The sequence below is a fragment of the Tyto alba genome, unplaced genomic scaffold, assembly GCF_018691265.1.
Source record: "Tyto alba isolate M040663 unplaced genomic scaffold, T.alba_DEE_v4.0 Super-Scaffold_26, whole genome shotgun sequence".
In the NCBI taxonomy this organism is placed as follows: domain Eukaryota; kingdom Metazoa; phylum Chordata; class Aves; order Strigiformes; family Tytonidae; genus Tyto; species Tyto alba.
In genome coordinates this window covers 5,040,556-5,065,386 of record NW_024881300.1, presented here as the reverse complement: position 1 = coordinate 5,065,386, position 24,831 = coordinate 5,040,556, and the positions used below count along the sequence as shown (strand labels likewise).

General features: G+C 47.1%; 1 protein-coding gene and 1 long non-coding RNA gene across 3 annotated transcripts in view; one reads left to right on the top strand and one right to left on the bottom strand.

Moving 5' to 3' along the window:
• Nucleotides 1-738: 738 nt before the first annotated feature.
• On the bottom strand, nucleotides 739-18,131 carry LOC116962961. The gene is made up of 5 exons (XR_004407894.2): nucleotides 17,975-18,131; nucleotides 17,024-17,079; nucleotides 11,778-11,943; nucleotides 11,425-11,557; nucleotides 739-4,007 (listed from the first exon to the last, which is right to left on the bottom strand). It is a non-coding gene; the product is annotated as an uncharacterized LOC116962961 (long non-coding RNA).
• Nucleotides 18,132-19,984: 1,853 nt separating this feature from the next.
• IRX5 (iroquois homeobox 5) overlaps nucleotides 19,985-24,831 on the top strand; it is a 35,673-nt gene continuing 30,826 nt past the window's right edge. Inside the window, exons 1-3 of one of the 2 annotated variants that reach the window (XM_042797829.1) lie at nucleotides 19,985-20,353; nucleotides 21,674-22,079; nucleotides 22,369-23,121. In XM_042797829.1, coding sequence (XP_042653763.1) covers nucleotides 20,105-20,353; nucleotides 21,674-22,079; nucleotides 22,369-23,121 — 1,408 coding nt within the window. In that variant the 5' untranslated portion in view covers nucleotides 19,985-20,104. Of the gene's footprint in view, nucleotides 20,354-21,673; nucleotides 22,080-22,368; nucleotides 23,780-24,831 lie in introns of those variants that run through there. The other variant, XM_042797830.1, reaches the window with a different exon arrangement.

Genomic DNA, 24,831 nt, shown 5'->3' with positions numbered 1-24,831 from the left:
GCTGTCAGATTATTTAAAACCTAATAATTATTTCTAGCAGCAAGGCAACATTACACTTGGTAGAAGTATATACTTTGTAGAAGACATTTGCTCTTAAAAAAAAAAAAAAATGTTCACATGCTGTTTGATTAATTTGGTGTGGGGGGAGGATGGATGAACGAAAGAAACCCACCTGAAGCCAATGAAACGTAACCCACTGCAGAACCAAGCAGTCAGGTGAAAGAGGATCTTTGAAAAAGGCACGGTGTTGGGAGACAGGAACCTGGCCAAAGTGGTTGTTAAGCGATGCCCCCCCCTCCCCGATCCCTTTTTAAAGAGAAGTAACTTTGAGTAACTTTTCAGTGGAAGCTGCTACGCTGTGAAGATATTTGTTACACCGAGATGCCTTCCTCCCTTCCAAGCCAAAAGGATGGCTAAAATGACCCAGCCTGACCCCAGGGGTAGCAAAAGGCACAAAAGCCTGAGAGGAATTCCTCTACCCCACCCAGCCGTTTGTTTAGGCATATACCTCTATAAAGACATTTAATCTTCATTCAAAAGATGCAAATTCCACTATTCCCTTTCTAATAATTTCTTAATGATTCATTGCTCTTATTTAAAGTTTGCACCTTAATCTTTCTCATTAACTGATTTTTATCTCTGTACATTGTCAACACATACTGCCTTGAAAAGGTTTTGCTCTGTCTGGAGTATGAAATCAGTCATATAAAATCAACTGTCATATCACAGATGCAAAGATTATTGTTCAGGAATGCCCATTTTATTCAACCAAGTTTGAACTGAAGTTAAAGGAGTTAGAAAGTAACCGTATGGTACCAGTTAAAAAGGTAAACTATGTTTTGTCCAACATATTTGTGGAGAGCACACATAGAAATCATAGAAATTATCATAATAAACACATGATCCTGTGTGGAATCCTGAGAGATTCATACTGAATGCAGCAATCACCAACAAGTCAGGAAGTCTAATTGAAATTAACCTATTATTTGGGCTATTTATATATAAAAAAAAAATCTGTCTGCTCTGAAATTGTATTTTGTTTTCTTTTTAGCAGTACATAAACAGTATGACAGCCTTAACTATAGTATTTGATCATTTTAAGTGCTTGGACATAAAATTTTACTCATTGGCATAACATATCCATGACAGTGCTCTACATAAGACATATGTTATTTTGCAATACTGGTTTAACTATGTATTACCACTTAAGCAGGCAAAAAAAAAATTATTAGGCAATCACAAGTATTTCAATAAGTATTTTAACCTCAGTATTACAATAGTCTATAGTAACATAAAAGAATTATATGAATTACGGGCCGACTCAGAGAGCTGTGGGAGCTCCCTTCCCCTTAGCTGACGGTCAGGGGAGGCATCTCACAGCCCCTCGGTGGCGGGGCATCGCTCCGGTGCTCGGCCCAGGGCACGGCCCTCGCACCCGGAGCCGCACCCGCCTTCACCACAGAGTTGCAGAGACCGGATCGGGGGCAAGCTGGGGATTTTGGAAACGATGTGGTTGGCGCTTTGCCTCCTTAATCTATGCACGCACCAAGCAGCGCGCTGCAAGTACAGGCTAACAAGGGTAAGGAAGAGTTCAAGTGAAGTCCAACACTTTCTCAACATACAGCAGTGCAGAGCCAAGTTAACTCAAAACCTGGTAGAAAAGCAATAGGTTTCACACACTGTCATATCATAGCTACTTCTTTTTTACATATAATTTTAAAACATTAGCAACCTCTTAGGTTATGTGCATTCCCAAATCTCTTTAGAAGCCTAAGACCTGCCGTGCCTCATCTCTTCATGTCCCTATTTTTCAGACCGATGGTTCAGGGAGCAGCAGATGCGGGCTTCGGTCTGAGAGCACTGTGATAAGGTCACGCTGCTGAGGATAAAGCAGCCAGGGGAGGCAGGTCTTTGCCTGCAAAGCAGCACCTTCCCCTTACACACCAATTTCTTTGCAGACAGAGTAAGTTATTTTCCTCCCTTACATATGGCACGTAAGAGAGGCCGGTGCACGCTTCCTCATTCTTTAGCACAGGGCCAGCTAAAAGATACAGCATGCAATGTCAGGGGAGCTGGAGGTTCAGTCCTTTTTGTGACTGAACCGAGTTCTTTTCATCCAGCAGTGCCCCAAGAGGAGACACAAGCAGCGCTGCTGCGCTCAGGTTTCGGATGGATCAGAAAGCCTCTTGTTCTTTGTACACTCAAGCCAGCTGCGGGATGGCAACTACACTCCCCAGCCTTCTCGCAAGAGGGTCAGTGTTGAAGGAGCTGTTTAGTGCACTGGTTTTGCTCAGTATGCCTTCCAGTAATAGAGATCAGCCGTACCGTTCTGATTTCGGCACAGGGAGCATTGAGAGCTTGGATGCCTCACCAGACTCCAGCATCTACTCATGCAACGCCAGCGAGGCTGCAGTGGACAGGGTGGCCTCTCCTGCTGGAGGTGTTCCCCCCTCTTTGGGGAGGCAGCTCAGAGCACCACGTGTCAAAAACCTATCTCTCGAGGCATGTGTTGGCTGAGGCAGCCTCTTTGATGAGTAAAGCACAACAGTGTGTTCTCCAGATAATGGAAACATTTGTACCATGGACCAGATACACCTTCCTGAAATAGGTGTCCTGTCACATACGCACACTCACACCGTCTCTCTCCACTCAGACTGGCACGCACAAGAAGTCAAAGAGCACAGGTTTATTTTATATTATCCAGTAGGTCTCTGAACTGTGAATATTATACACGACAGAACTACACAGCTTCCTAACATGTCCAGTTTTTACCATACCTTAAAGGTGTCAACTGCACCTGCTGAAAAGACTGTGCCACCACCAGCTCCTCAGCAACCCTCTTGTCAACACAGCACCTCTCCCAGACCACACCGGCCGTAGAGCTGGTCTAAGCATCCCCCGCCCGTTCCTCAAAATGACCCAGGGTGCTAGTTAACTAATATTTGATAACATGATTAACTCTGGCTGAAATCAGCCTGGGTGTGCTCAGGGAAACAGTTCAGTTTGCTTCCCTAGCAGGGGCAATAGCCTCTGGGAGAGAGTGAGCAAGCAAGCGTGCATGAAGCTGCCTTCTTTAACCAGCACAGCTGCTGACAAAGGAGGCTGTATCTGTTGCCTTCTCTGAAGTTAATCCCAGCAGTTTAAAGCAGACTTGTGAAAAAAACATGAATCTGAAGTTACTCTAAAATGCTACTCCAAGGACACATTAGTTCCACTAGAGTCAAAGTATAAGCCAGATGCAGTAGGTCGAGTTCTAGTCAAAGAGATTGGAGAGAAAGTAAGAGCTAATAATTCTTAATTTGGCATAACATGACATTCCCAACAGCTTCTGTCTCTCCTTCCAGTAATTGCATCTTGGCAGTGTACATATTTAAAAAATCACTGCACAAAAGACATTTTCTATTGGGAAAAAAAAAAAAAAAAGCAAAGCACCTTTCTTTGTAATAGTGTCATTCTGAAAACTGAAGACGCTTTCACTGAAAGGAAAAATACGCCGATCAAAACACAGAGAGGACAAAACCTCATTCATTCCTTATTTGTTTAAGGATTACTAAAAAGAAACATTTTTGCAAGGGGCTAAGGCAACAGTAATTTAGACAATAATAAATTGAGCATTGTAAGAATAACTGTTCCATTGAATAAAAGAACTCTGGCAAGAAACTTTTCACATGGCATTCAACAGACATTCAAATAAATGAATGAAGTATGCAAGTTAAATTACTTCAAAAATAAAGACTTTCTAGCAGTTTACCATAATGACAACATTGTATAGAAAGATACAATAGCTCTTTGTAGCCTAAAAATTGTCAGTTTTATTTTACAAAGATGACTTCCAAAAGCATCTTGTCACGACAATCGAGTTTTGAGGAAAAAACAACCTGTCATTTGATAAATAGATGAAATTTACTGTCGTTAAACCCACTTAAGCACTCCTCCTTCCTGTTATCCTTCTCATCTCAGCGGTAACTGATAAGATTTCAGGGAGGCTCAGTCATTGATGGCAGGATCTAGAAAAGAAACAATTTTGCATACAGTTATCATTCACATTCACAGCTTCTAGTTATTGTATTTTATTAACCTGCACTTAATTGTCTTCTTTCTGCCACTGGCATGAGCACAATGGACCATCTACTTCATACAAATCACCACTCACTTCTGCAATTACACCTTACACCATGAAAATATTGTAGTGGTTCCATCCTGTCACATTAATAGTGCATACAAAGGTAACATTAACAGGGCCCCGTTATCTCACCAACTATGAATTGTTAATACCAGCCAGTGCATTAGCCAGTAAGAATCAAACATTATTCATTATCGTGCAGTTCATTACTTATGGTACAAGGTTGAACTTGAAACCAGTAGATTTCTCTGTAACTTCTGCCAAATATACCACTTGCCCACAGATACATACCACTGAAACAGGTGAAAGACCACATGCAACAGTTAAAACAGATTAACAAAGAGGGAAACTACAACTGCATGTTTTCCCTAAAAAACATTGTCCAAGATTTTGTTTGGCTAAGCAAGCAGCTTCTTTAAGAGGAAAGGGGAGCACAGATTGGTCAAAGAAAAAGACCTGGGCCTTGCATAACCCCCATGCATCCCTGGAAGGCTGTGTGCATGGCAACCCCACTTCCAACATACAGAGTAATTAAATGTATTCCCACATTAAAGCTACCATGGCACACCTCCACCTTGGCAGATTTCTAGCTGGCTTTAATCTTTTCCATCCCCCACATGCCAGGTTCCTCACACCAACTGGCCTCAGCGACAGCTCACTTTTTAGTGCCATACAACACCTTGACGCAAACAGGCTTTGCCCTTTCTTCCACCTTTCCCTAGACTACACTGCCATTTAGTCACCGCGCTGACGTAGCGACTACGCTTTCTTCAACTGTACTGCAGCTGTGCATCTACTGATGTGACAACAGGAAACGAGGACCTTCATCCCTACAGGAACATAGCTGCCTTTTTGGTTAGCAACTCGCATCCTTTTTCATGCCGAGGACAGAGCATATGGTCCTTCGAAGGGACATCAAAATAAATCTGACAGGTCAGTGCAATCATCATACCGAATGAATTCAAATGATGCCATATCTAAAATGAAATGTGTGCACATAATAAAGATTCAAATGACAAAAAAAAAAAAAATCCCCTACCCTTTATCCCTCTCTGAATTATTTATGAGTTCTGCAACTCCAGCTGTTGCCACCAGCCCAAGGACATTACTTCATTTTGGGAATGACACTTCATATTAAAAGATAAGTTAACAAAACGTAACAAAGGACACTCTGGACCCTCCTTAAAGGCCACTGCAGAGCATAACACATCTTTTCCCAGTATTTACAAAGGAAAATAATCAACAATCAATTCAACTTGTGTTTCTCAACCTGTTTCCATAATTCCAGACACAGTTTTCAACACTCACGCATTAAGTCAGCCATGCCTTTTTAACCACTGCAGTTAGGCAAGACTCTCAAAGCATCTTGGATCCTCCTCATATTTTTGTAGGGTTACCCTCCTCTAACCGTAAAATACATACCACCATACCAAAGACTCTGCAATAGTACTGGCACTCAAGTTAGTGAATCCTTTTAGTATACAATACGGTCATTCCAAAAAAATGTGAGTATTCTGCATACGTGGAATTGCTTTTGATAAAAGCAATTGTTTGTTCATAAATTAAAACAAAAAGAAACAACAATTTCAACATGTTTAGTTTAGGGCAGAAAGAACTGGTTTCAACTAACCATGACATTTAGATTAGCAAATTCACATAGTGCTGTCTGCCCACTTACAGACTGCTCTGATTCTGGTTCCATCACATATTAGTTCTTAGATTTCAAACAAACAAATTGAGGGGAGGAAAGCTCAGCCAGCAAGCATGATTTCCATTACCTACATTTACACGTCCTGCCCTCCACCCACAGCCCTTCCATTAACTAAAACAAGTTCATAGTTTATCTGCAAAGCAGAGAACATAGAGGAGGAATAAATAGGAAAAAGTAAAACAAAAAAAAAATTAAAAATCAACCATTGGTTTTGCTTGCCACCTTATTCATAGTGGAATCTGACAGTTAAATAGGTATAGAGATCTGTTCTGTTACACAAAAACACCCACACCATTAATATTGCACCAGCTTCCTACTACGAGAACATACTGAGACACTGTCTTCATGTCAGGCCCAGAAGGAACTGATATGAGTCAAAAGTGGCAAGTCTCCAAGTGTCGAGGGACATACAACCCCCTAAATATTAGCCCTTCATGATTTACCAGCAGCCTCTTCTCCTCCACGAAGCGGATTACTCTGTTCTTACCCATGACCTTCATTTCACAGTGTTTTCTGCTTTTACGTTTAGCTAACTGAACAGCAGTCGAGCTTATGCTCTGCTCCTAGGAGATCCCAAATGCCACAAGAATTTTTAACTGATTAATGACTTGGGATTGTTGTTCGTTTTGTTTTGTTTTTTTCTCCTCCACAGTCACCTGAAAGTGGAGTAGCAATTGTAGCAGTTCTAACTCTAGGAGATGTGTGAATAACAAGAGCTTCCAAGGTATCATCACCAGAAATCTCCAGTATCACCCACAAAGCTTGCAAGCCATTTGTCAGCTTCCCGCAGCCGAGAATGCACCATTTGCTATTCGTGCCGTGCAGGCAAGTCAGGCCTGAACCAGAATGCCAGGCAGGCGGGTATTTAATAAGCAAACATATCTTTGGGAAAGGTAGCAATGCAAGAGGTGTTACCTGCCCTGCAAGTGAAACAAGACAGTGGTTTGCAAGCAGAGCCCACTTTGGTTTAGCTGTCAGCAGTACCTCCAGCAGCATCTGCTTTTGTTCAGCTTGGTACCACCGAGCTCATGCATTGTTATTCAGGAAAAAGGAGATGTAGTTAAAGCAAACATTTATTTGCCCTTCAGTTTGCATCGGAACTGGCACCCAGCCCTGAAGAGTCTCTCTCTTCCTCACTACTGTGGGAAAGCTACCGAAAGAGGACCTTCCTTTCCCATCTCCTGCTGTTGGCCAAAGAAACAAAAGGTCGAGAAACAATGAGAACAGGCAGAGAACTTGGGTGTGTAAAATACCACCGAGTAGTTCAATGTTACCATTTGAACCTGAATTTCTAAGAGCCCCCAATTCTCCTGTTGTCACTGCTATATACTTGAGATTATTCCTCCCTCACCATTAACCATTCTCTAGGTGTTACACACAAGCCCACTCAAAACTACAATTCTTTACAGTTGTAACCCACTCAAATGTACAACACATAACATTTTTTTTTGTAAGATAAACAAATTAAAACAGGAATATCTCTCACATTCCAGGGTTGCCATTTAACTCTCAATGCCACAGGTTCTCTAGTGCCTCCTGAAATACTTTATAGCTGTGCTAAAGGAATGACATTTGCAAAAATCACCTGTGTGCTGACAGGAAAACATCCTTCTGAAGATTTTCACAAGCTAGTGGGACGCAATTGAAGTCAGTCCTCAGAAAATAAGGAAAGTCATCTTCGTGCCCAAACATGCTCACTAAATGCTTCTGGCTATGACATTATTTCATAATTGACACATTATACACAAACACCACCTGAAGAAAGTATCTTTTTGCGTATATCTGGATTACACAGCTATTTCTACTCAGTGCTTTTGCAGAGCCTTCCCAGGTTTGCACAATGCTCCTGAATACAAATGACAAATTGATCCTTTCTGATGAGAGGGTTTTTTTAGCGTTCAATATTTTTAATGTTAAAAAACGTTGTACCCCAACATGGTCTTTAATCTAATCCTTACCCTGAACAATTGAAGTTCATCCGTATTAATCTAGTAGATGTTTTTCCACACCATACCTATGCCACTGCATAAATTACTGTAATTTAAATGAATTACTCCTTGAAAATTCTCATTTGGTAAGAAACATGCAGTGTTACAAGACACTGGAAAGAAAAATGTGCACTACGGTAACTAAGTTTTATAACACAGTATATCTAGGTTCTCATAAACCATCTATTCTAAATTGTTAAAGGACAAGAATATTAGACCGATCACATAGAACACACATCAATATGTCCAAGAAGTCAATAATATGAAATTAAATCTACAGTTTATTTAGATACATTTCCATGCCCATATATGCAGAATCCACTTTAAAAATGCCATTAGGCTGGCTGAAGAATATTATTGCAAAAGGCATTAACACCAATAGTAATTCTATCTCTGCCCTGGATAACTCGCATTTTTCTCTTTAAACATCTGATCTACTGAAATGTGTTGAAGAACAAGAATTTGGAGGGGGAGGGAACAAAACCCAAAACCAGAAAAAAAAATGAGTTCTTTTGTTACGTTATTCCACATATTACTACTGTTTAAGGATGACTTGTTTAAGGCTGCACATTTCAACTACCTAACAGTAAAGAATGAAAAGCTTCTTGCTACAAGCTAAAAAGAAAGTCTTTACCATGCTCCTTGAAGAGCTCATTTTCACATTACTCAGGCTTCATTATGCTGAATCAATATTCGTTTAGTCACTGGGGTTATTGACATATTTTAAAATAAAAGTATACCCTTCAGCTACTGCACTCATTACGGGTAATTTGTCTTGTCAGGGAGCAGGGAATATTATCCCAGTCTTTCAGGGGCTGACAGCCCATGGAAATACCTCCCCTTGGTTACAACTGTAAATAATTTTAAGGTAAAATATTGAAAAATCAATGACTGTTTCCTGCAATCTGTCACAAACAAATCAATCATAATCTGCACAGCCAGAGAGTATGATTTGAAGGAGATGAGAGCAGATGTAATTCTTGGCTGGAATCTCTCATTTCAAAATCACTTCACATAATGGTGTCATCATTTAAACACTTAGCAGTCACTGCAACTGCCACTCATAACATCTAGTTGGACAAAACCGCAAGGAAGAGGAGGAGAAATGCCATTGATGTTATGTAAACAAACATTTCATTTAAATGGTTGCAACATTAGCAAATTTCACAGGTATAACAGTTAGGCTTGTCCCTCCAGGTAAATCCAAGACACTTTTTTTTTTTTTCCCCCTCTGTGGAAGATGGTCTATAAATTAGCCTCCCAAAATGGAAAGCATTTTAAAACACAACTAGGCTTCACAAAAGGTGAGCAATAATATCTGGTACTAATCCTATTTCTAAAAATATTTAAAATTTCATTCACTCCAAATTGCTCACAGCAGAATAATGCATTGAATTCTCAAGAGATTAAGAAAGGAGAATTGTCTGAGGTACCTTTGTCTTTTTAAGAGCAATAAGGATTTCAATGCTTCTTTGTCCTCCACATATTACATTTCACATCTAATTTTCATTAAGCACACACCTACCATACTTTAGTGTAGGTAACCACTGCAGAGTACAGGGGAAAGAAAGTCATAACCCACATAAATTAAATGATAATATATTTTCATCTCATACTCAAAGAGATTAACTGTTGTATATGGAATTACATTTGTATAAAGGATCAATTTATACATAAAGAATTAACTACTGTGCAGTCAAAATGCTATAAACTAATCTCTGTAAATGTGAATCATTTGTGTAAAACTAATCTATTTTTATAGAGTAACACTAATGCTTGGACTGAAATTATTTCCTCATTTCTTCCTTCACCTCACCCCAGACTACATTTTCACCCTGACACTATACAGTGTTCGAGAGACTTCTGTGCAGATCAGTCACAACAAAAAAGCAGCAGACAGGATGAAATTGTTGTGCAACTGCAACCGGGGGCCTAAGCCTGCATTCCTTGCACAAACAAAATTCGCAAATGCTCATGGAGTGTTTCACTCTGGAGTCTATAATTTGAGCTCTTAATCTTTAATGCGCAGAGCCTGTTATCACATATTCATTTTAATCACATTAACCTTACCAACTCATATTTCTGAATATTTATCTGACAACTGTGAGACTAAGAAAAAAAAATGCAATCAGAAAGATGAAATTATTTTCTCTTCTCTTGGAAAAAAAAAAAATAAAAAAATCCCTTAATACTGTTTTTAAAAATGAAAGAATAGGGCATATTGTACATTTAAGTAAACCTCTCCAAGGTTTGCCTTCCTTTAAAGCAGGCTTTAAGTCTTTTTATCTTCTACATGGAAAACACACATCTCTAACTATTGATACACATCAAAACCACTATTGTTTGTAGCAGCTGGACAGATTCTCTTTCTTTGCAAAATAAACTATTAAAAAAAAGGAAACTAAAGTCTTAGCCCAGAAGAAACAGTTACTGCCTTAGAGGCTAAGTGCATGAAAACTGCAAAGAGCAGCCATGAAGTGAATCAGCTTACCCTGGGAAAAGGCCACGCTGTTGTGAAAGGGAGCAGGAGGAGGAAGAGGGTGAGTAATTGCTAAAAACAAGAGTAGCTCCTAGAAATGAGTTGCAGTACCTCACTTTTTCCCTGAATGAGATCTATAATGAAGCTATCCGGTACAGAGACAGCCTCGGGCTCATCAGCCCTTTTAAATCTCCTCACTGGCCAATGGACACCCACTGAGGGAAGACCCTGCTTACTACATTAAGCCATTCTGGGAGGGAGGAGTGTGCAATACCGAACGTGTCGGCATCCTTCCCCACTGCCATTCCCCTGAGCCAAGTTGCTATTTCTCATGACAGTCATCTAATTATGTGGGTCAAGAATCACAGAAGATAGAAGAGATCCATTCTTCCCACATGCCAGTTCTCCTGTTTGTAAAAATGGAAGGCAACGACTCTTCCCCTCTGCGTGGAAGAGTGCCGCAAGGCACTTAATACATGTCAATAATTAAGCCAATCACATTTCCCAGACAACACTGTCAGATCTTTTCTTGCAATATTTGAGAACTATTGGACCCGGGAGGGAGCTCCCACTAGTTCCAGACAGAAGAAGACTTGCAAATTCCATCCTTGGATGCAAACGGTCACAGAGGGCCGCACTACAGTGGACATTTCGCAACCGCCCCCAGACAAGGGAAGCCCCGAGAAGAGTGAGCAGCACGTGCTGCAGCACTACAGGTGCTTATGGAGAGGTCACGGGTCAGCACTACGAGTGCTATTTTTTGCTATACAAAGCATTAAGATGCTGTAACAGCTAAGAGGACTGTGAGGTCTTCCTGGCTAAGAAGTTGAACTAGCTTTAATTTCTTGAATGAAAAGGTTATTTTTCTTCATTCCATCTTTCTCAACAAACAAAAGAACTATAGGTTATGGAAAGAGATGGAAAAAAATGAAAAACACTGGCTTAAAAAAAGCTAGTAGCACTTCCTCTAGCACCCACCTTCTCCATTTACTGCTCTCATTCATAATGTTCATTTAAGCTACTAGTATATGTTCATTTATTTAATGCAGATCCACATAATCACTGAACAATAAAGCAGTGCAATATTACATCATGCAATATTACACTATTATCAATACTCTACCTCATGAAGTTTATAAAGTCTTCATGTTTGGGTGTTACAAAAAGAAGAAGAATCCTGCTTTGAAAGAGCTCCTGCCTTCCAACTCTGTTCTTTCCTTCTTCAGCATTGCTTAGAGCAGTCTCACTGAGCTCATCTGGAGAAGACAAAAAAGAAAAAAAAAAAAAAAAGCATACTTCTTATAATGCTTGTCATCTGCACCACATGATTTTCTTAACAAAAACAGGACTAAAGCTGATATATCTGGAAACATTAATTCTGCATTTTGTTAGAGACAGAAGCCAGTACCACAATGGAAAAGTGCCACTACTGTAATGCCTTAATGAATTATAACATACACAAAACACATTACTTACCATTAACTCTGAATAGGACTTAAAGTGGTTTAAAAGAGCTGCAAGCCCACATGCATTCCAGCTTTGTATGAGGTCTCTTCCCGTACTCAGGTGGATAGAACATGGGATGGACTGCTGGATTCACCTTCCCATCACGGACCTCACTACTTCTGCTCTTCAGTGCATTCTATAAAGACAAAAAATGGACATATGGAGAATGGGGAAATGGAACAAAAAGTTGGTATTTGTAACTAATTTAGACAGCAGGTTGCGCTTACAAACAAGGATTACAGACTGAGCAATGCAAGGGTTTCCTCACCCGTTGATCTACCATGTTTGTTAAATCCCACAGACACCATGTTGGTACCACATCCCACTGGACAGTGTTCAATTCCGTGTTTTCCAAGAGGGGCACCACAAACAGGTGCCTATGGGTATCCAAGATCCATGGAATATGGAAATGTAATAGCATTTATCTAATGAATTAGTAATAGCATTAATAACTTGCTTTTGCTCAAAAGCACAACAGTCTAATAAATTATATGAGTATGGTCACCAATTTAAATCTGAACATTTCTGAGAAAAACAGATGATTCCAGTTAGGTAAACAGAGGCACAGAGGTCACATGAACAAATCTAAGTCACAAGATGTGCCACAAACTGCGTGAGAACAATTCAAGACACCTACTCCCTTCCCTACTACCAAGTCTTCCCACCACCTTCTCAGCCAGTATAAAAGCCCCAGTCACTCTGCAGCCACCTCTCAGGCAACTATCTGGGTGACCTCAGTTTAAGTTTTACTTAACGACACAGTAGCACAGTTTATACCACAGAGAATAACAGCTGAATTTTAACTGAAGCAATAAATTAAATTCTGAAATAAACTTAAGAAAAAGCAAAGAGCAAAAAATACCTTAAAAATAACTTTTAAAACCTAGGCTCTACAGAGCTGTCCTCTTCCCAAAAGACACTCATGGGACCGAACGCCTACACAAGCTGGGAGAGGGCAAGGTCCTCCCTAGACAACAGCCAGGCAGTCCACACAAAGTAATTCTTACACCGTCAATATCATAAAGAAGTTGTAGGCACCTTTATATAATGACAGAGTATTCTTAATAAAAGCTTCAAGCACGTTTTATAGCTGCATATTATCCAATGAAACCAGTAATAAACAGCACTGTAGCATTATTTAGTGCAACTCCAATACGCCAAGAGTCGCAACCTCACTTTTATTTATCACACAGGCTAAAATGTTAGTTCTTGGCTTTACAGTAGCAGCCAAGCCTGTAGCTATTTTATCCCAGCACACTGCCATCTGGATATTGATACTTTGCTACGGGATATGAAAGAAGAGCATAGTTACCTAATACAGCTTAATTGAAAACAGAGGACCAACATATTATACCATGCATTATTCTATACAAAATTAAATCTGAAGGGCATGAAAAGTTCTGTAGATGTCAGCAGAGAATATTTCAGAGGTAAATGCTGGATTCTTGATCTGTGATAGAAATGCTGAGAAATTCTGTGAAAAAGATGTACTTATGAAAAGAAAAAGCTAGTTTTCACCCTGTTGAAGAAACAAAAAAAAGCTCAGAAAGGCGCATTTCCTTTGGGAAGAGCAGGAGACTGATTACTCACAAGTGTATTAGTATAGTAAACTCTGTCATGATGATCCACATTCACCTTAAAAGGTCTGGCCAGCTTGCCTTTTTCCTCAAACAGTGATCTCTCTTAAAAAAAAAAAAGGAATATTCTGGCTCTACGAATACATTCACTCTAATCTGCAGAAAACAGCTTCAAGAATCATCCGCACCTGCATTATCCACATTAAGGAACAGAAACTAAAAAGTTTAATATTACTAACAATCAGAAATTACGAACTGTTGAAAAGAACTCTTTGGGTGTAAGGCTAGAAAGGCTACCTGGCGTTACATTTCTCCTCAGAAAGGTAATGACGAGCTCTCACAAATACCAGTCATGAGGACTGCAAATATATATAAGTAAAGCAGATAAAACACAAACCCTTTTGAACACAGCAGTGCTATTAAAAATCACCCACCTCTAACACTGGAGGCCAGATTCCAGCTACAGGAGCTCCCACCATGCTGCAGCACCTGCGGTCGAAAGGGAATTCGCCACTGTACAGAAAGCTACAGGCACACGAGTGTCCCATAAAAGGGCCCAGGGAGCCACAGCCATCCTTCCCGCAGAGGTGATCCTCTCACAGAAAGGAGCCAACTAACCGTAGATGTGGCTTGCTCTAAGTGAAAAACTTGTTTAGACATGAAAGAGAGCAGTTTTTCATTTTTTCCACTAAAGTCAACCTTTAAGAAAGTATTTTCTGCATATGCCCATGGAACTGTAAGCAAAATAAACCCTAAAGACATTCTTAACTTAATCCATATTATGCCAACAAATTCAAGCAAATCGGGCCATTTAAGTTAATTACAGGAAACTTCAAGGGAACTGAAATACAGTTTCAGGTTCTCCCATGATACTGTCAAGATCTTTGGAGTTACATGTTCAATACGGTAACTACAAGCTTAAAAGTCTTGCCAGCTGCACTTCTGTGTATGGTTTTACTCCACATGCTAAACAGGTTTGCTGATGCAATTTAAAAAAGGACCGAGATTGATAATCAGGTTTCCTTTAGCAGACAAAAAGTGATTTTACGTAGAAAGGCTTGCATTTAAAAAAAAAAAAAAAAAAAAAGTTTATCCCAGCAACCCAACAGCTAGACACTGAAATGAAGAGTTATTCTAGGTGTTTGCGAGTTTACGCCTCGGTCTCAGACTGCAAACACACGGCGCTAACAAGGTGAGTCTTGGGCAAAGTCAGAGCAGGCAGAAGAAACAACAGAGAAGTTAAGAGTGTCTGGCAGAGCTCTTCTTGAGACGATTCACCTGGGCTAAGAGCCACCAAACACCGGCACTTCCACTGCACTTACTGACCCTGTAACTCCCAGCACTTCGTCTCAGGGAAGCCAGCAGCAACACGCACAAGTGGTATCTGCAGGAAAGCGCCCTTAAGTTTTACTGCCGATGCTTCAGTCAATATTTTAGAGGCATTGTTTTAGCTCTTGCTCAGCATAATAATATATTGATTCAACACAGAAAAACACGAGCCCCTCCCTCCCCTTTGCACGCTAATTAGTTTTACTTCCATGGTAGTGCAAGGGTGAAAAAGGAAATTTTTTTCTCTTCATGATTAATTGAAAAGATAAATTTACTTTGCTCTGTTATTAGTATGGGTTGTTAATACTTTTAAATACACTGTATAAAACACCTCATAGCAGATGTTTCCAACAGCAACTTCCACTGCCATCCGAGTCTTAGTATTTTGTTTATTGGGACAGCTTTAAACAGAACAGAGTATCTGGGAAAGTATTTTTTAATCACTGTGATTATTTTTGCTTGGTTGAATTTTTTAAAGTGGACTCCCTTTAACATCACATACAGATCTCTTGGTAGTATATTCACAAATTGAAGTGGAGAAACAAATTATTCTGTAAGTGTCTAAGGCCAGCTATATTGGTAAAGAAATATCAAAAAGGTTTTGAGAGAACAGCCTCCTTCTCATCTACTACTGTTAAAAGAAAAAAAAAAAAAGTTGAAATGATCTCCTAATGCATCTCCCTTCATAATTCATGCCGAAAGATGACATTTTCTCAGGATCTTAATTAAGATAATGATGAACACCTGTGTCGGCATTCTTTGGCAAGACAGCATTATCCATCATAATCTTTTAAGTACTCTCAAAAAACCCCAACAAAATCATATGACGGAACCAATCTGTTGCCTCTCCTTGCACTAAGTTTTACATCTCAGACACACACAAGAACGATTAGATCTTTAAAGACTGCAATAAAAGCAGGATCGTTAGATTTTAAAGTTTCAACAGAAAGTAGCTATTAAAGTAATTAAATTAAGGTGCATCATATCCAAGACACCCAAGTTTAACTCCATCCACTACAAGCCACCTGCAACCAAACCACTTACATTAGAGCCTACCAATGGCTGTACTTTCACAGCATAGTTTGCTGTTATTTTCACAACCACTCTACCTCTTTTTTTCCTCCTGGAAAGAAAATATTCACAGCTGATCCCCATTACATGTTCATGCACTAATTTATTAATCTATTTTATGCCATACCACATATGTTTGCACACCCTAAATGAAATTATGCAAATGAAACCAGTGTAGAAAAACAAATATGCAAGTTCAAATATTGCTACATTTTGTGTCACCACATTTTGTGCAGGCATCTCAAATCCAAGTTCGCTTCACGTCAAAAACCCTGTAGGAGTCCAAGTACTAAAGTAAGCAAAGACCATTTTAAACAGCTTTACAGGATCAGCCCATCAGACTGATGGCTATAAAAATAGTGACTTTAATTATTTATTTATACAAGCTGAATTTAAATTCACAAGCCTTAATTTAAATACAGTGAAGAGTGCACAGCCAGCCTGTAAATCCTACCCATCATTAAGAATTGAATGGTAAATGTTTCTGCTATGGCATTAACGGTTTAGCTCCCAAAAAATTATGACAAAAATATATAAAGTACAGAATTTTAATATCAACTTGCACTTGTATCATTTCATTGGCAGCTATAAAGCAAACACCTGATACCAAGAACTTATCCCTACCTCCAAATGTACGTACCTTCAGTAAAACTGAAGGGAACCGCAAACATATCCTCAAGCCCCACATTTGTTAACAGAACTGATAGAACTACATAAACAAGAGTCTTGAAACAAACTTCTCACTTCGCTTTAATCAAAGGGCTGAAAAGTCTTGCAAAGCAGATTAGTTTTAGGCTTTCACATTTTAATATGCTTCTATTGGAGGAAAAAGTTGCTGTGACTAGTCATTCAGTAGAGCTATCAATGTGCAAATAAAGCAGAAAATAGAGACATCCTTAAGAAATGAGCCTCAAATTTGATAGAAAGTGAAGGTGACAACCACAGCAATAGAACTATAAACTAAATGTTTCAATATCTTGAAGAATTATCTACAGTTCCTTTAAAACTGCAAAGAATATAATAGTGGCATATTATAGTAAGAATGTCAGTTTGATAGACACTTACAATCCTGATGGCATAAGAGTCCTATCGCTACCGTTTATTAATCAACTCCGGTATTACGTTGCAATGCATGAAAGCATGCACGAACTCACCAGTTTCCAAAACGCACGTCTACAGAAGCAAGATTACTAGAACATCAGAAATAAAGAAGGTAATTTTACATGACATTAACCTTACCTCCTTCGCAAAAAAGTCAGATGCCAAGGAAAGATGGTTAAAACTTCTGCTTCTCCCTACAAGGAAATGGCCAAGGAAAAGCGGTTACTTAGTCTACTTACATATAAAATGAATGTTAAATGTATAAACCTTTACCAGATGATAGCTCACTCCTCGAACAAGGGGTATTGTCAGAGGTTTATGAAAGGAGCGCTTTTGAGTGGAAAAAGAGGTGCGGTGCTTCAGAGCAAGAGCTAAAATTAACCCAGGGACAAACATCAGTGACACCGTGCAGCTGAAAACTGATGAAAGTGCACACCTGTGTGGAATGAGCATGTAAGAGAGCGTGCGACCCGGTGTCAGACCCTTCCCGGTTACCGGGGGCAGAACCCACGTGGATTTTAAAGAGAGAAAACACCATACGCTTCCACGTTAAATATATATATATATATATATTAAAAAAGGAAAAATATGCCAAAGGAGGGAATCGCCAGGCAAAGCTCTGCTCGACAGCAGCGCCGAGGAGGTGCCGAGACCCACCTCGCCTCGCCGGGCTTCCGTACGCCGCTCCCGCCATCGCCGCCTTACCGCAGGGCCCGGCGCGGCAGCACCCTCCGGCACGGCACGGCACGGCACGGCACGGCACGGCACGGCACGGCCCGGTCCGGGCGGACACCGGCGCGGGCAGACACCGGCACGGGCAGACCCCGGTCCGGCACGGACAGACAGACCTCGGCACGGACAGACGCCGGCCCGGCCCGGGCAGACCCCGGCCCCGGGGGCGCGGCCGCCATCGGGCCCAGCGCCGCCGCCTCCCCAGGAGCGCGCGCCCGGCAGCGAGGTCCGCCAGGGCAGCGCCGAGGCCCGCCCGGCAGGGGGCGCCCCAGCGCGGCGGGGGCAGCGCCGCCCTGAGGCCCCGGCGGCCGGCCGCGGCGGCGGAGCGACGGTGACGCTGCCGCCCCGGTTCCTCACCTCGGCGGCCGGCGGCCGGCCTCAGACCGGGAGCGAGCCGTCCCGACCCGCAGCCGCCACGGCCGGGCCGGGCCGGGCGGCGGCCGCCCACGGCCCGCAGCGCCTCCGCGCGCCGTCCTGTCAGCGCCGCCTCCGGACTCCCCAGCAACCGCGCCGCGTGCCGCCACCCCTCCACACCCCCGCCTCGCCGCGCTGAGGGACAGATCCCCAGGCCAATGGCAGGAGAGGCGGACCCGCGGCCGGCGGGCGGGCAGCCAATCAAGTGCCGGGAGGGGCGGCGGGGCCGAGGCCTGCTGGGTAGTGTAGTGCGGGTCGCGCCTGCCCCGCCGCCTCCGGCTCTGCCGTGACACCCCCCACACACCCCCCGAAAAGTCTGCGTCCCCCCCGGCGACCCTTCCCGCCGAGGCGCCGCCGCCCGCGGCCCCGCAGCCGGGCTGCGCGGGAGGGCTCAGCCAGTGCCCCGCCGTTTGGCTGGGGGGCTGTGGCCGCCGGGACGGAGCTCCGGAGGGAGGGAGGGACCGAGATGGGGAGGGAGGGAGCGGGGCGGGGGCGGTGTCGCCTCCTCGGCGACCCGGGGAGCTCCTGCCCCACACCCCGCCTCGTCGCGTCCGTCCCGCTGCGGCCGGCGGCGAAAGGAATTGGGGTCGGGGAGCTCAAAAAGTTACTAGATTAGAAAAATAAGATAAAAACTAATGAAATCGCCCCCCGCCTCGGGAAAGGCACGGCGGGTCCCGGGTGGCCGCGGGCGCGGAGCCGCAGCGGAGGGCAGGGTCCGCGGCCGAGGGGGGCAGCGCCTCGCCTCAGCCGCCAGGAAAAAAAAAAAATACAAAAAAAAAAGCCCCAAAAAACCCCCGAGAAGGGAATAAATCGGGATCTGTTCCTGTTGGGAAATATATCTGGTGGAATCAAAAGAGATTACATCTCCTGATCGGCGGGGATTTATCCCGGTTCATATGGTTTTAATCTGCTTTCGCCTCGACCCTTTTATGAGCCGGGGAGGGGGAGGATTCCCGGGGTACCCTTCAGATCCGCGGGCAAACCCTCGTCCTGAACGATTTCTGCAGACCCACCTCCGCCCCCACCGCTCCCCCTCCGCATTCCCTTTCTCCCGGGTCCGGCTCTGGGAAAGACGAAATCCCACCCGCCCCGCTCCGGGCCCCCCGAGCCCCCCCTGCCCGCTCCTGGCCGCGCTCCCCCCGCCGCAGCTCCGCTCCCACAGCCGCCGCAACAGCTCCGGCCCCGACGGCGCGACCGGCTCGGGCTGCGGCGCAGAGCTCCCCCGCCGAAAACCGCGGGTTTTGTTTGGCACAGAAAAACTAACACCACCGCGCACCCCGCACACCCCCCGGTATATTCCACCTCCGGTGATTTAGTGGAGGGAGGGGCAGGGGGCAGAGAGCAAGAGGAGGGGTGGCTGCGCAGAGGGGGAGCCGGGCGGCTAATAAATCTTATTAAATATCTATTTTTTTTTTCATATACTGATTGGCTTGCATTCCGGCGCAGCGCGGCTCCGCACGGTATTTAGCACATGCAGAAAGTTGGAGCTGATCTTAAATGGTTCGGAGGTGACTGCAATCCAGGAGCCGGCGCACTTGAGCCTCTGAGCGCTGGGGAGGGCCGAGGGAAGCGCGGAGCCCTCCCGCTGGTTGGGCCCGGCCGCGGCAGCCCAGCGGGGTCCTGCCAGTCCTTCCACTGACAACACCCCGCGAAGGAGGAGCCTCGCCGGGCCGCGCAGAAAGCGTCAGGAGCTGCAATTTCCAACTTAGCATCTTGGCAGGACCCTTCGGAAAGCGAGAGCGAGGAGGAAGGGGGGGGGGGGGGAGAAAAAAGCCCCCCGGTGCAAGGGGGAGAGAGGGAGCGAGGGGAAGAAAAAAAAAAAAAAAAAAAAAAAAAAAAAGAGAGAGAGAGAGAGAGAGAGGGAAGCGAGGAGGGGGAGAAAAAGGAGGAAGCGGTGCCAGGCTGCAGGCGAGCGCGGAGCAGCAGCCCCGGCGCAGAGCAAGGTGCCGCCGCTGCCCAGCTGGCGAGGGCGGAGAGGCGCCCGCGAAGCCCCGGCCGCAGCGGCCCCAGCCCGGCAGCGCGGCGGCTCCCTCCCGGCGCCTTGGGCTCCCGGGTATATGTGTGCGCCTGGCCATGTCGTATCCTCAGGGTTACTTGTACCAGCCGTCAGCGTCCTTGGCTCTCTACTCCTGCCCGGCATACAGCACCAGCGTGATCTCCGGACCCCGGACCGATGAACTTGGGAGATCTTCTTCGGGCTCCGCTTTTTCCCCTTATGCCGGATCTACCGCCTTTACCGCCCCTTCCCCGGGTTACAACTCCCACCTCCAGTACGGCACCGACCCGGCCGCCGCCGCCGCCGCCGCCTTCACTTCCTACGTGGTAAGAGCAGCCCCGGGCACGGCGGCATCCCGCGGGCGCCGACACCCCCCCACCCCACCCCGGGCCTGCTTTTTGGTCCGATTTTATTTTGGAGATTCAGGGGGACAAAAGAGAGCGCGGCTCCCCGCCACGCCGCCCAACTTTCCCGCATCGCCGCCCCGTGCTGCCGCACACTGTTGCTGGGCGGGAGGGGAGCCGGGCGGCACGGCCCAGGCCAGACGGGGCTGGGGCGGGCGGGGGCCCATTTCATTCCCTAAAAAAAAAATATATATTTTTTTATTTTATTATTTTTTATATAAAATAATAATCGCAATTCCACAACGATTAGCTTGTTGTGATTGAAAAGGGAACGAACCCGGTAGCGGCCGGCGATGGGAGAAATCCGGGCGATAAACCCAGGCAACTTTCCCCCCGCACGGCGATAATTAGGCTGCTTAAATAGAGCAGAGCTCTAATCCCGTGGCCGCGACCTGCTCCGCGGGCGCTGCGCGGAGAAGGGAAGGGGAAGGCAGGGCACTGCGCCGCCGTGCGCGCCTGCGGAGCACCGCGGGGCCGGCCCGGGGCGCCGGGCATCCCTGCCGCGGAGCTGCGGCCGCCGCCGGTGCCCCGCAGTCCCCCCAAAACCCGGGGAGTGTTGCTCAGGTTCTTCCCTCTGTTTAGGGTCTAGGCAGAGTTTCACAGTTTCTTCTTTTCTGTCTTGCCTTTTCTCTTCTCTTTTCTCTTTTCTCTCTTCTCTCTTTTATTTCTTTTCTTATATTTCCTCTTCTCTCTTTTATTTTCTTTTGTCTCTTCTCTCTTTTCTTTCTCCTCTCTTTTCTCTCTTCTCTCATCTCTTTTTTATACTCTTGTCTCTTTTCTTTTCTCTTTACTTTCCTCCTCTCCCCTTTATTTTTTTGCCTCCTCCCGCCCCTGGCCTGGCAGAGGAGCGGCCCGGCTCAGCCACCTGGCCCCGGCAGGTTGCCCGCCGCGATCGCAGCGCGGGGACGAAGGGAATGGTCCCCCCGCCTTTTTCCGCCCCCACGCCGCGCTACCCACTTGCTTTTTCCGCGCCTGCATTCGGGGAAAAGGCGCTGGATCGCCGCAGGCGGCCAGTGGCCTCCTGGGGCCGGAGCCTCCCGGCCCCGGCGAGCCCCCAGGCCCTTCCGCCCGTTCTCCCGGGAAGGAGCCGGGGGAGAAGCCGCGCAGGGCAAGCGCCGGGGGAGAGGCGGCGGGGCGCGGGCAGGGGCCGCGGGCAGGCCCTGGCGCTGCCCTTGCCGTGTCCTTGTCGCCCCGCGGCCGCCTGACCTCGCCCCGCCGGGCCGCTGTCCCCTCTCTCCCCAGGGCTCGCCCTACGACCACACGCCGGGCATGGCCGGCTCCCTGGGCTACCACCCGTACGCGGCGCCGCTCGGCTCCTACCCCTACGGGGACCCCGCGTACCGCAAGAACGCGACGCGGGACGCCACGGCCACCCTCAAGGCCTGGCTCAACGAGCACCGGAAAAACCCCTACCCCACCAAGGGCGAGAAGATCATGCTGGCCATCATCACCAAAATGACCCTCACCCAGGTCTCCACCTGGTTCGCCAACGCGCGGCGGCGGCTCAAAAAGGAGAACAAAATGACCTGGACCCCGCGGAACCGCAGCGAGGACGAGGAGGAAGAGGAGAACATCGACCTCGAGAAGAACGACGAGGACGAGCCCCAGAAACTGGAGGAGAAGGGGGACCCCGGGACACCGGACACAGGTAGGGCAGCGGGCTCGGACGCGCCCGCGCCCTCGGGGCTGCCCCCGGCCCGTGTTGTGTGTGTGTATGTGTGTGTGTGCGTGCCCCCCCCCCCCCCCCCCTCCCGGAGCGGGCAGCCGGGGCGGGGGGAGCCGGAGGGCAGCGCTGCGGGCCTTGCGACGGGGGGTGGGAGGGGGGGAAGCGATGGAGGGGGGGGGGGGGGGCGGCGAAGTGGGTGGGCGGGTTTGGGGGCGCAGGGCGAGCCCGAGAGCTGCCCCCCACCCCTCTCCTCTTCCCCCCCCTCCCCCAGGAGCGGCGGATCCCAAGGCAGCGCCGGGCTGCGAGCGCCTCCAGGAGTCCCCCGGCCCCCGGGAGGCCGAGGGCGGCCTCAGCGACTCGGATTGCAAAGAGCCGGCGGAGGAGCGGCTCGACGGGCCGCCCGCCCCCCCCTCCAAGGCGCCCGGCTCTTCCCCGCTGGGGCCGTGCCCGGCGGGCCGCGGGCTGCCGCCGGCGGGCGGCGAGGAGCCCCCGCCGTACCGCCCGCCCTCCGCCGCCGCCGGGCCGCCGCACGCCGCCGACCTGCACCCGCTGCTGCCCGCCGCCACCGGCGCCTCCGTCATCCACTCGCCGCAGCAGGCGGCCCTCGCTAAGCCCAAGCTCTGGTCGCTGGCCGAGATCGCCACCTCGGCGGACAAGGCGAAGGAGGCCGGCGGCGAGGCGGCCCCCCCCGGCCCCGCCGTGCTGGGCGGCGGCGGCCCGTCGCGCTCGCCTCCGCGGCCGCGCTCGCCGGCCGCGCAGTGCCCCTTCCCCAACGGGGCGGTCCTGCCGCGGCCGCTTTACTACACCGCGCCCTTCTACCCCGGGTACACGAACTACGGCTCCTTCGGGGCCCTGCACGGGCACCCCGCCGGCGGGCCCGCCGCCGCCGCCCCCGGCGCCCACTTCAATGGATTAAACCAGACTGTCCTCAGCAGAGCCGAGAGCCTGGCTAAAGACACTAAAATGATCCGGAGCCAGTCCCAAGTAGACCTTTGCAAAGACTCACCTTACGAACTGAAGAAAGGTATGTCCAACATTTAATATCGGCTTCTCCTCCTTACCCCCTCCTGGGACTGTGGTTTTGTTCTTTTTTTTTTTTTTTTTTTTTTAATTTATTGAGAGAAATAATAAATTGCTTTGGCAGTTATTTTTCCACTACCAAAAGAAAAACAAAAACAGAAAAAGACCAGCTGCCCCCTCCTTGCCAGCACCCCCTTCAAAAGTTTATAGAGTCTATTGGAAAGGGCCGGGTGGAAACCGCCCAGAAATGTCTTAACCAAGTGAAAAGCGAACGAGTGACACACTCTCTCTCACACACACAAAGAAGAAAGATTTGTATTAAATCTTATTCTGTATATTTAATGTAGCTTTTTGTATTTAAATTGATAATACAGTATCTTTGAAGTAAATTATGAAATCAAGACACCTGTACAGGCATTAATGTTGTTTTCGTAATATAAATATATACATTTCTGTGTCTTTTTCCGAATTGTTTCATAGTTTTAAAATATATATATACAAGTTTAATTTAATTTTTTATGCCTATTGTTTTTTTTTTCCTTGGGTGTGAGCTAAACTATAATACAAAAAAAAAAAAATAGGTTATACTTACTAGATACAAAAAAAACTGCAGCCGCCTTTGTAAAATGCAAATATTTAATTAAAAGAGATTTTTAACAGAATCAAAACCACTCTGTTTTTGCAAGGGGCAGATATGTGTATAGCTGCGGGGAAAAAAAAAAAAAAAAAAAAAAAAAAGAAAAAAGACAGACACGTTTTAAAAGAAACGTGGGGCTCCGTTTAGGACTTTAGGGTAGTTCCTGAAGCCTTTTTCAAAGTGACTGACGGTTTCTAAGAGGTCGAGCTCCGGCGGCGAGAGCCGCCCGCGGGGCCGGGGAGAGGCGAGCGGCAGCGGGCCGGAGCTGGGGCCGGGGCCGCTGGTTCCGGAGGGAAAGGCTTAAATCAGGCCACGCACAAAAGCACTTGTTAGAAACACCAAATCGAAGCGCAGTCCCATCTTTTAACCTAATTACTTCCAATCAGTGTCGCGTTTTATGCAAAGCAATCAGCTGGTGAACTTTGTTAATGAGTTCGATTTTCTGCCAGATTTACCCCGCGTCGCTGCTGCAGAGGTGCAGCGGCGGTGCCCGGGGACGGGGCTTGCACAGGCAGAGCCGCTCGGTCCGGAGGCCCCGGCCCCCCCGCCCCTTCCCCCTTTTCCCACCCCCCCCCCCCCCCCCGGCGCTTTGCCCCGCTGCTCTCGGCCCCCGGGACGGCGCGGTCTGGGCGGGCGGCCGCGGAGCCCCGCGCAGGGCCGGCCGCGGGCGCGGTGCTTCCCGGCGCTGGCAGGTAGGTGTCACACTCGGCCCGGGTTTGTCTGGGCGGTGCGGGAGCCCCGCGGGGCCGCCGCGCTCCGCTCCGCGCAGCCCCCGCCACGACGCGCCGCGGCCGGGGGGCTCCCAGCCGCCACGCGTCCCCCGTGTGCGGGGACAGGGACCGCCCCGAGACCTCTCGGCGCCTCCCCGCCGCCGCCGAGAGCGGGGCCCCGAGCGCGGTGGGTGCTGCCCAGCGGCACCCCCAGCCCTCGCTGGGTCCCCGCCGGTGCGGCCATCCGCGCAGCCCCGGTCCCCTCTGAAGCGACAACGGCGAGGAACCGCGCCAGCGCTCGGCTCCGGGGACGGGGTTTCCCCTGTTCAAATCGGATTTGGGGGGGTCAGTTGTCCGCCAGCTCATC